General features: G+C 38.1%; 1 protein-coding gene across 3 annotated transcripts in view; it reads right to left on the bottom strand.

Annotated features, from left to right (window-relative positions):
• Positions 1-12,003, bottom strand: part of Kcnip4 (potassium voltage-gated channel interacting protein 4) — a 505,370-nt gene that overhangs the window by 35,023 nt on the left and 458,344 nt on the right. For all 3 annotated transcript variants that reach the window (XM_052734909.1, XM_052734908.1, XM_052734907.1), the window contains exon 3: positions 1,312-1,381. In XM_052734909.1, the coding sequence (XP_052590869.1) occupies positions 1,312-1,381 (70 nt within the window). The remainder of the gene's footprint in view (positions 1-1,311; positions 1,382-12,003) is intronic.

A 12,003-nucleotide genomic window follows, 5' to 3' on the forward strand; every position in this document is an offset into this window, starting at 1 on the left:
CCCAAATCTTCTTGTAGCAAATTACCTGGCAACCATGACAGACTTCTGGATATTATCACCAACACTTTCTCTTTTTCTTTAACCATACAACTTAGTTGATTACTAAAATCCTGTAAGTTTCCCACAAATTCTCACCTTTGTTTTTTATGCTATCTCTTTGCTTGCATTCCATTTACCTATACCCTGCGATCTCTGCTGCCCTCTAAATCTGAAAGACATCATCCTGAACAGAAAAACTCCTGAGAGGATAATGAGGCTATGGATGACTTAAGTATGTACTCCAGAAGTGAATTTGTCTCTCTGCACATTAATTTCCATACTTACAGGAAAGAGAAATCCCAGGGAAGGGGGTTGAGTGGTGAAGGAGAAGGCTTTCCAGAGCTAGGCATATATTAGATTCTTTTTAATTGCCCATGATTCAGCAGAACATCTAATTAAGTCTGTAGCTGGCTCGCATAGTACTATTTTTAACTCCACATCTCAGAAGCCGCACTTAGCCATATTTTATATTGACTTGGCTTTATATTGTCTTCTGCTAAAGAGACTATAGGATTATATATTTGGAGAGGGGCTACATCCTTTTGCTCTGGTTTCTCCTTTCATGTAGCTGGGCACACACTGGTCTCAATAACAAGTTAGAGAAGACACAGTAGGCTATGAGTCTCTGGACTCATCTCTAACATGCAGGCCTCACCATTATACTATGCTGTTTTTTATTACTATTAAAATAGTATCTAGATTTTTATTAATTTTCTCAGGTGGGAGGTTATAGTAAGAATTTACTGGAAGGAAAAGATAGCAGAAAGTACACTAACTAGAGCTATACAAAAAAAAAAATCTAGGTTATAACCCAGATCTGCCACTGAGTTGATATGTGACCCTAATCGAATCATTTAACTTCGCTAAGCCCCAGATTTCACATCTGTAAATTGAAGGTAATTGCATTTGCCCTAATTTTGAGAGCTGAGAAAAATCAAATGAGTAGCACGATGTGCTCGATAGAGCCTTAAGCCATTTTAAGGTCCCCTAATAAAGGTCAGAAAGCAGTGTGCACGTGAGAATCATCATGCTGAGCAGCATACCAGATTACTTGAATTAAACTGAGAAATAGCCTTTTAGAGATTCAATAATTTGAATGTAGCTTATTTTTATAATACACTCAAAGTTCTATGAGCTTCTATGCTGTGCATTAATTCTTTCACATGAAGATTAAAAATGGAGAACCACACTATGAAAGATTAAACCAAACTCAAGATTGCATGCATAACTCTAACTCTGCAAATTTGTTAACAAGTCCACATTTGTACTTACCTCCCTGTGGAAAGAACTGCGAGTAAATCTCCTTGAAAGTTTCTTCATTAACAACCCCACTGGGGCATTCCTAGAGAAAGCAGCAAGAAGTGATATTAGCAAAGTCTTCATAGAAGTGATTTTATACATTTTGAATAGAACTGGCTGCAGAGAAGATTAACCATCATTACCATACACACACACACACACACACACACACACACACACACACACACACACACACACAGAAACACACAAGGGGGCAGGGAATAAAGTATTCTTTTCTCACATATTCAAGGAATAAAAAAAACCTTTAATCTGAAGATTAAAATGTCTTTTCACACTGAGCACTGCCCTCCTTTGCATTCTATGGCTGTGGTCTATGACCAAAATCAACTTTGGGAGGAATGGCTTTATTTTATCTTACAGCTTACAATCCATCATTGAAGGGCATCAGGGCAGGAACTCAAGGGAGGAACCTGGAGGCAGGAACTGAAAGAGAAGCGATGGAGAAGTTCTGCTTACTGGCTTGTTCTCCATTGCTTCCTTAGCCTTCTTTACAGCACCCAGGCTCAGTGGTCAGCTCCCTTCTTGGCATTTTCAACCACCATCCAGTTGACATGCAGTGAGGATGGGGGAACTCTAATTGAGACCCACATCTAGATGAAAAACTATAGGCATTTAATGACTGCTGGAAGAGAAAGAGTCAGTCTTCCTCAGGGATGAACATTCAACCAGTTACCCAATACCATATGGTGAGCCCTAAACAGTATATATACCACTATATGAATTCAACAGGCTATATGTATAGACACACATATACATTTATACATATATACATATATTTAATATATAGAAATAATAAATATCTTTAACAGGAGATATTGGAGGGAGCAAAGGGAGAGTTGATATAAATACAGTAAATATATATGAAGTTTAAAAATAAAATTAAAAAATAGTTATTACTGAAAATAATCAACAATCATTTTAAGCCTTAAAAATCTTCACCACTTTACTAGTAAGGTTTTTTATTTCTTTTTTTCTGTTGTGGGCTTTGTTTATTCCAATAAGCCAATTAGTTTTTCAACTGCAATGAGCTTCCTTGGGAGGGATTTTCTGTTTCCTCGTTTGTTCCTGTGTGAGGTAGTACCTTTGCTATGCAAATAATTTAGACTGACAGCATTGATGTGAGTTTATGTTTACAGAACCTGCCAAAATATTGATCAATCAATGACAGGTAGCCAGAACATCTCCATTCCTGTACAGAGGTAGACCAGAAAGTCCTTGGCTATCCAGTGAGGCGGAGGGGAAGATGGAAGTAGGCTTGGGACTTTCCAGGCTACTACAATTATTTTTAAATAAAAGGAGTTCTATGGAAACTGTAATGACTCTGAGATCTAAGAGTATTGGAGCAAAGAAAGGAAAAACAAACATTAAAAAATGAAAACAAAAACAAACAGGCAAACCAAACCATGGCTAATTATATGTGTGTTTGTTTGTTTTTTTCTATGACCTGGGGCCCAAATAAGGTCCAGCCTTATTCTGGGTGCTTCAGTGAATGTGTTTTTGAATGAAATTTGCACTTAAGTTGGTGATCGTTTCTAAAGGAATCCCTCCTCTGTAATGCTGGTGAGATTCATTCAATCTCATTGAAGTGTTGGAGAAAGCAAAGTCTGACAGCCTTAAACAGTAGGGGATTCCCTGGGAAACTGCCCTAGACTTCAGCGGTAACGTGGGCACATCTCTGGCTCATAGGGATGCCCTTATTGTGCTGCAAACATTTCCTGATTGTACAGCCTGCTCACTTAGCACTTAAGAATTTGCACTGGCAAAGCTTTCAAGGTATTTTAGCTGTCAGTCAGTCACTCAGTCTGCTTTCTCCTGCCTTTTCCTTCTACTCTTTCTCTTCCTCCTCCTCCCTGTCTTTCTCTCTCGATCTCACTCTCCTCCCTCTTCCTTCCATTCTCTCTTTCCCTTGCTATCTTCCTCTTTTGCCTTTTGGATATGTGGACATATGTCTTCATACACATATATAAAATTCACTCGTTTTTCTTATGGGCAACCAAGGCTAATACATAAAAGAGTTAAAATAAACATCTGCAACTTTGAAAAAGAAATAAAATAGCATGTAAATACTCAATCACTCAAAAATTTTGATTAAATAACTCTTGTTGGCATCAGTAGGCCAATTATAAGCGTAAATGAACACTTCGTGGTTGGACCTACTTGTACATGTAAATTTTGCTTTATTAGCTACTTAACCATGAGCCATCTGTTTGTGGCCACAAAGGGAAAGAAAATGTTTGGCTTTCTGCCATCAGGTGGAAAATTTTTGCACTGTCAGAACTGGAAAATGTCCTCACAGTTCAAGTGATGCTGGCAGAAAACAAGGGTCAAATACAAAGGGCTGGCTATATTCTGTGAACTTGACAGCTACCTTAAGTCTTGAGGTATATCTGATAAATATATTTTATAATATGAATAGATTGGTAGAAATTGATTGTCCCATAAATGTTTGTTTTACTCATATGTGTTTGTCTGGTGAAATCATTTTTCGGAAAATGAAATGCTTCCTTGAGTTTGAGGGCAGTAGGTCCCACCAGGTAAAGTTTTCACATCCATTTCTTATTTGTTACATTAATTTTCATAGTAGAATTACACATTTATATAAAATCTAGGCTCTGGGACTATAATAATAAGCCAGAGAATGTTCTTTTTCTTGCAGAGCCCAAGATTGTTATTCCATTTTTATTTTTGTAAAACCTACCGAGACCTGTTAGTGCTGCTAATACACTCTTAATTGTGTGACCATCCACTGGAGTGTGTTAGACCGATTAGTGCCTATACCCTTAAAGAAAAATAACTCTCCCTTTCCTGGAAGATATCAATTGACAATAGCTCTTCAGCTAGGGGAGTGTTATTTCATGCTCTCCTTCCCCATCCATGCTGGAATTTTCTCTTGCTTGTGCTTACACAGATCTTGGGTGTAATGCTACAACACAGTGAGTCCATATATACATCAGCCCTTTGTGTCTGAAAAACACCATGTCCTTGTATTCATCCACTGCCACTGGCTCTTATAGTCTTTCCATACCCTCTTCCACAATGATCAGAGCGCAATATAGGTGTCCCATTTAGTGGTATTTTTTTTTTGTGGGGGGGGAGATACTCCACAATTGCTTTTTCTCTGCACCTTGATAAGTTGTGGGTCTCTGTTAACTGCTGTCTATTGCAAAAAGACATAGTTTGAGAGATGCAGTAATGTATGTATATAACAAGAAGTCAATAGGAATTGGTTTAAGGTTCCATTTGCAGAGTAATAGTAATAGTAATAGGTTTCCCCCCTAGTAGCTATGATTTATCTCCCACAGGCTTTCATCTCATTACAGTGCCAAGTATGGATTACATTTTGTGGAGCAGGTCTTAAATCCAATCAGAAAGAGTGTGGTTACTCCCATAACATTTGTACATATGTACATCAGTGGGCATATCTTTTCAAGCGGGTTATTATTGTAGCTCATAGGGATCACAAGCTGGATATTATTGTAGCTCATAGGGATCACAATAGGATTGTTAATTACTTTTCTCTTCCAATCACATACATAGCAACTTCTAGTACTATGAAAGCTAGCCAGTAGGTTTGAAGTTTCCACATCAATACCAGCTTGGTTTATTCATGTTCTATAATTCAAGTATGTGATGTCTTCTGCAATATTGTCTTATGTCAAGTTATGGAAGATAACCAATAACACTGTAAAATAACTTGTAATATTTAGAGGGAGTCCCTGACCAACAACCTCAATAGGGGTAATCTATTCCTGACATTGGACTATCTATTTGTTAGCCTATGGTACCTATTAATATCATTGCTTCCCCTTTATAGGGTAACTACATTTACATTCTTTTTACATATGTACTACCATATTATAGGAAGCTTCTCCAGTAGTAGTATTTCCTGACTTTTTCAGGAGTTCTTTAGTGTTAGTTATTCTTTCCTTTACCCTTTTCTCTAATTTTCAACTCTATTTAACCATTCCTATTCTATATCCCTTTGCTTCTTTAGATCAATGTATTATATCTTCTGTCTTCTGATAGTACCCCATGACACTTTACTAATTTCTTGACCTGTGGTTATTTCAAATGAGATGCACATATCAATAGATTCAAACATAATATCCACAAACAAGAGAAAATATGCAGTTTTTGTCTTTCTGATCTGGGTTACCTCATTCAAAATGGTTGTTTCCAAATCCATGCATTCATATCACTTATATTAGGCTAGGGATAGAATGTAAATTGATGGGGGAATGTCTTTCTGTACTGTAAATATGTGTTGCTCTGATTGGTTGATAAATAAAACCATTTGGCCTATGGCAAGGCAGCTTAGAGGCAGGTGGGAAATGCAAGGAGAGAGACAGGAACAAGGCTGGGAGAGCCACCCAAGAAGCAACATGTAATAGAATGCAGTTAAAGCCATGGAATATGTGGCAATACATAGATTAATAGTTATGGGCTAATTTAAGATGTAAGAGCTAGCTAGCAAAAGGCTTGAGCCATGGCCATGCAATTATAATTAATATAAACCTCTGTGTGTTTACTTGGTCTGAGTGGCTTCAGACTGGGTGGGACACAGGAAAACTTTCAGCTACAATAAATTTTCACACATGCTTAGTATACACCATACCAACTGAGCTATACCCTTAGCCCTCAACAAGTGTTATTGAGTGTCTTTATTTTTTAAGATTTATTTACTTTATGTGTTTAGGTATTTTGCCTACATGTATGTATGTTTATCATTTGCATGCCTGTTGCCTGTGGAGGTCAGAAGATGGTGCTGAATACCCTTCGACTGGAGTTACAGATGGTTGTGAGTCTCCATGTGAATGCTGGGAACCTAACTTGGATCCTATGCAAGAACAACTGCTTTGATCTCCTGAGCCAATTCTCCCAGCCCCACTAAACACTTTTAAAATATCTCATATGTTTCCTATTATTCTGAGTGTCCAGATACAGAAGAGAGTTCTAAATAACTCCATTGTAATTCTTGTGTAATATAAAGTTCATTAGAACTAAATTTATACTTCTCTGACCCCATCATTTCTTATGTACTCTTGCCTTTGGATCATTTTTTGCCACATTAGGTCTATAAACATGGCCATGGTATTTGAAGGATTACCTGTGGAAATATCCTCTTTTGGAAAAGTGTACAATGTCTGATTGGCAACCAGATTCTCTCATTGTGCCTGTGATAAGGAAATCCACACACAAAAGGACACAATTTCACTCAAAATTGGAGCCATTAATTACACACACACACACACACACACACACACACAAACACACACACACACAAAGAGAGAGAGAGACAGAAACAGAGAAAGACAGAGGACACGCAGAGAAAATTGTGTTTATTTATTTATTTTTTTAATAGAAATTGTTGCCTTTATTTCAGGACCACTCTATCTTCTTCCTCACTGTGTAATTGTCCCTCCCATGAATACTTGGACACTAAAAACACTATGGGCAAAGATTTGGCATTTAGGCTCAAGATTTCTGTATGTGTTGCTCCATCAAAAGATTAAGGATGTAGAGGTTTCCAAGTGTCTGTTGTTGCATTAACATGTAATGACAAGTGTGCTTCCACTATTACTGTTCAAACCCCCACCAAAATATGGTTAGAATTTAATAACGATGGAATATTATTTTATTGTACATAACTGCTATAAATTTGTCAGTTGGTGATGAGATTTCTGCTCTTTGGGACAATGTAGATGTGCTACTGATGGCCTGTTTGATTATCTTAACTATATCATGACATATGTGATAGGATCAGTTTCAGCTGGGAAATAGATATTTTACTACTCTGATATTAATACTAGTAATTATTGACTTTTCTTTTTCTTTTTGTTTTTTTGAGGCAATGTTCCTCTGTGTAGCCCTGGCTGTCCTGAAACTCACTCTGTAGACCAGGCTGGCCTTGAATTCAGAGATCCGACTGACTGCCTCTACCTCCTGAGTGCTAGTATTAAAGGTGTGAATCACTACCTCCTAGCTTAAATGTTTATTGTTTGTTTGTTTTGTCTTGGTAAATATTGACCTTTTATAATGACAATGTGATGATAACAATGAGCACAGGATAACTTCCTATGTTTCAGGTATTGTCTTGATTATTTGACATGGATTATCTCATTTGGATGGATAGATGCTTATATTACTTCCAGTTTGTAGATGACTAAAACTGCCATAAGGGGAAACTACTACCAACCTCTTAATTAGAAAATGGCAGACCCGAGTCTATGGATGATAGATTTAGGAAACTTCAGTGTTCAGAGCAATTTTCAAGATAAATAAATTTCATATTGCTGTTTTAAAGGTAGGAAGATCAAGGTCACCAAAGTTACAGTCATTGCCCCTAGTTCCATAATGGTCTGCTGAGTCTTAGCAATAATCTTGGCTCATGCACCATGTCACAAATGTTTTTCATCCCTGAGACTTCCAGTATTTTCTGCCAGGCCATATTTAGAGCAAGATAGTACAATGGTAATAGTCTTGGGCTTCAAGTCAAGTAGAAAACTTAAGTATAAGTCCTTCTGCTATTCAGGACCTGTGTAAGTTGAGACAGTTTGTTTTATCTTCCTATTTCATTGTGTTTTTCTATAAAATGGAAATAACATTGGCCTCAGAGAGCTGGTATGAGACTTAATAAATAAAATATGTACAATGATATCTTATTCTCTACCTTGCACATTGTGAATTTTTCATTCAATAGCAGCCAGACTTTGGTAAGCAGAGCTCCCTCATAGAATGTGTGACTGTAACATCAATGCAATCCATCAAAGTTAAACTGCATCTATCAAAATGATTGAACCCAAAATAGGACAGGTCTAGTTAAATGCAATGATTTTATTAAGTAGATATGAATTAGGTCTCCTACTCTTGTACTGTAAATTAAGTTTGGTCTATCTAGTATCATCAGCATTGACTCTCAAATACAGGAGGATGCTGTAATTGTAAATGATAGCTGAGGAAAAGAAAGGTCGTGATTGGAGAAGTAAGTGTCAATATAAATTCAGGAGCCTTTCATTCACTAACTTAAATAAAAAGTATTTCCAATGATGCTTTCATAAGTGAAAGTACGTTAAAAATGCTGCCATCATGAAAAGTGTAGGAATGGTACTTTGGAGGCAGACACATATATTCACAGGAAATTACTAAGAACATTAGTTTGTGAGATGTGTCTTGAGTTTTCATATTTTTACCTCATAAAGAAACCTTTAAGCATTTCATACAAGTTTGTCATAGCTCTGAGGAAATGCACTAGAAATACTGTAATGAAATTACAGGCATATAACAATAGAGCATAATTATAACATCAATCCCAAAATTATTTCTCCACTTTCCTAGTTATCTTCTCTTGAGTAGTTGTCTTCTATTAAATGTCATTCCTTCAGCTTTAGGATTTTAATTAAACATTTATAGATAAGGCCTGTGACAAAACTCAGTGGATAAAGATATTTGGCACCAAGCAAGACAACCTGAGTTTGATCTGTAGGACCCATGGAAGTGTGGGGGAATTTTAGAGGAGTTAGAAGGGAAGTGAGTATGGATAAGATTAAAAAAATATTGTATTTATGTATGAAATTCTCAGAGTAAATAAATATATTGTATTAAAAATAAACGTCTTTGTGAAATAAATATTTTTGAGTTATCTTTCTAAAATCATTGTAATTGTGTTTTTAAAGTATTTATGTATTTTATTAACTCTTATACTCATCCTGGTACAATTGAAGACCTATATATGATAGCCATTGTGGGATGCTTAAACTGAAAACCTTGGTTTCCTACTAACAGAATTGTATGTTGCTGATGTCTTTTTTATAACTATTTTTTGATAGTCTAGCTGATAAAGAGAATAGACTGACACACCTCTGGGTAAGAGCAAAGGCAGATTATAGGCAGAACTATGCAAAGAAAACAAATCAAGTGGACTTAGGTTTTCAGATAAGAGGCACAAAAGAGAAAGCATTATACCACCAATGGAAGAAGGAAGGAAGAAGTCTTTCACAAGGCAGGTTTGGGTGCCAGGTATGCTGGTGCTTCTTGGGGGGAGTTACCTTCTTAAGCAGCACAGTTGCTAGAGAGCTCATTACAGTGAGATGTGTGCAGATCCACGTGCAGAGAACTGTGAGCACCCTGCATGCACAGAATATCACACAGCCCTGACTCAGGAGATGCACCAGGAAGGAACAGCTGAATCAAACAACCTACCATGGTCTGGGACTTTTCATCAGGACATGACCAGTTTTCACAGCAACACATGTTCACAAGTGTATCAGAGGACAGAAGCTATGCTAACAAGTAGTTTACTTCTTTTTATTTATTTATTTATTTATTTATTTATTTATTTATTTATTTATTTTTTAAATTTATTTTGCAATACAATTCAGTTCTACATATCAGCCACGGATTCCCTTGTTCTCCCCCTCCCGTCCCCCTCACCTTCCCCCCAACCCCCCCCCCCCCATTCCCATCTCCTCCAGGGCAAAGCCTTCCTCACAGACTGAGGTCAACCTGGTAGACTCAGTCCAGGTAGGTCTAGTCCCCTCCTCCCAGGCCGAGCCAAACAATCCTGCATAGGCCCCAGGTTTCAAACAGCCAACTCATGCAATGAGCACAAGATCTGGTCCCACTGCCTGGATGCCTCCCAAACAGATCAAGCCAATCAACTGTCTCACCCATTCAGAGGGCCTGATCCAGTGGGGACCCCTCAGCCATTGGTTCATAGTTCATGTGTTTCCATTCATTTGGCTATTTGTCCCTGTGCTTTATCCAACCTTGGTCTCAACAATTCTCACTCATATAAACCCTCCTCATTCTCGCTAATTGGACTCCCAGAGATCTACCCGGGGCCTAGTCATGGATCTCTGCATCCAGATCCCTCAGTAGTTGGATGAGGTTTCTAGCACAACAATTAGGGTGTTTGGCCATCCCATCACCAGAGTAGGTCAGTTCGGGCTGTCTCTCGACCATTGCCAGCAGTCTGTTGTGTGGGTATCTTTGTGGATTTCTGTGGGCCTCTCTAGCACTTTGCTTCTTCCTATTCTCATGTGGTCTTCATTTACCATGGTTAAGGAATTGCTCAACATCCCTAATTATCAGGGAAATGCAAATCAAAACGACTCTGAGATACCACCTTACACCTGTCAGAATGACTAAGATCAAAAACACTGAAGACACCTTATGCTGGAGAGGATGTGGAGGTAGGGGAACTCTCCTCCACTGCTGGTGGGAATGCAAGCTTGTACAACCACTTTGGAAATCAATATGGCGCTTTCTTAGAAAATTGGGAATCAATCTCCCCCAAGATCCAGCTATACCACTCTTGGGCATATACCCAAGAAATGCTCAACCACACCATAAGAGCACTTGTTCAGCTATGTTCATATCAGCATTGTTTGTAATAGCCAGAACATGGAAACAACCCAGATGCCCTTCAACTGAAGAATGGATAAACAAAATGTGGTACATATACACAATGGAATACTACTCAGCACTGAAAAACAATGGCATCATGAGGTTTGCAGACAAATGGATGGATCTAGAAAAAATCATCCTGAGTGAGGTAACCCAGACTCAGAAAGACAAACATGGTATGTACTCACTCATAGCAGGATACTAGACATGAAACAAGGATGACTTGTCTGCTACTCACACCACCAGGGAGGCTACCTGGAAAACAGGACCCCAAGAAAGACACAGGGATCGCCCAATGACAGAGAAATGGAATGAGATCTACATGAACAGCCTGGACATGAGTGGGGGTAATGAAAGGCGAGGGTTGAGGGAAAGAGAGCTTGGGGGAGCGGGAGATCCCAGCTGGATCAACAACAGAGAGGGAGAACAAGGAATAGGAGACCATGGTAAATGTAGTTTACTTCTTATATTGCAGCCATCAAGTGTACTGTTTGTGCTTCTACTTTACAGAGGCTTGAAGAGTATGAGGATTCAGGGAAGGCTGTCACTGAGCATTCTAAGAGCCAGCTGGGATGGCAAAATATATTCAGTTTGCAAAGCCTATGAATAGGTGTGTTCCATATTTATTTATTTATGTCACTATGCAGATCTTAGTAATTGATTAAACCATTTTCAGATTGGCATGGCATCAACCTAGTGATGTTGAAAGAAAATCAACTTTTAAAAACGTTCTCAAGAGGAAGAATTAGTTTTTCAGTCAGAAAGGGTAAAATACTCTGAGGCGAATGTTCACTCACATGACTATAGCAAGGCATATTTGGGTAGTTTTGCAACATTCTGTTCCCTTGCAATTGAACTTTCATCTTCTGAAACAATAGTTAATCCAGAATCCTTGATAATTTCATTAGTCCTATCATTGATGAATGTCTAATGTGAGCTTATACACATTCCTCAGTGACTATGCCAATGCTACTGAATGATTTTCCGCTACTTGTAGTAAAAATAAAATCTGTGGTGATATTGTGTTCCCCAAAATATTGTGCACTCTAATAAACTTATCTGCGGTCAGAGAACAGAACAGCCACTAGATAGACATAGAAGCCAGAAAATGGTGGCATACACCTTTAATCCTAGCATTCCAAAGGCAGAGATCTGTCTGGATCTCTGTGAGTTCAAAGCCACACTGGGAACAGCCAGGCATAATGACACACGCCTTTAATCCCAGGAAGTGATGACAGG

This window comes from Peromyscus californicus, unplaced genomic scaffold (genome assembly GCF_007827085.1).
Source record: "Peromyscus californicus insignis strain IS unplaced genomic scaffold, ASM782708v3 Scaffold_13__1_contigs__length_99412109, whole genome shotgun sequence".
Lineage (NCBI taxonomy): Eukaryota > Metazoa > Chordata > Mammalia > Rodentia > Cricetidae > Peromyscus > Peromyscus californicus.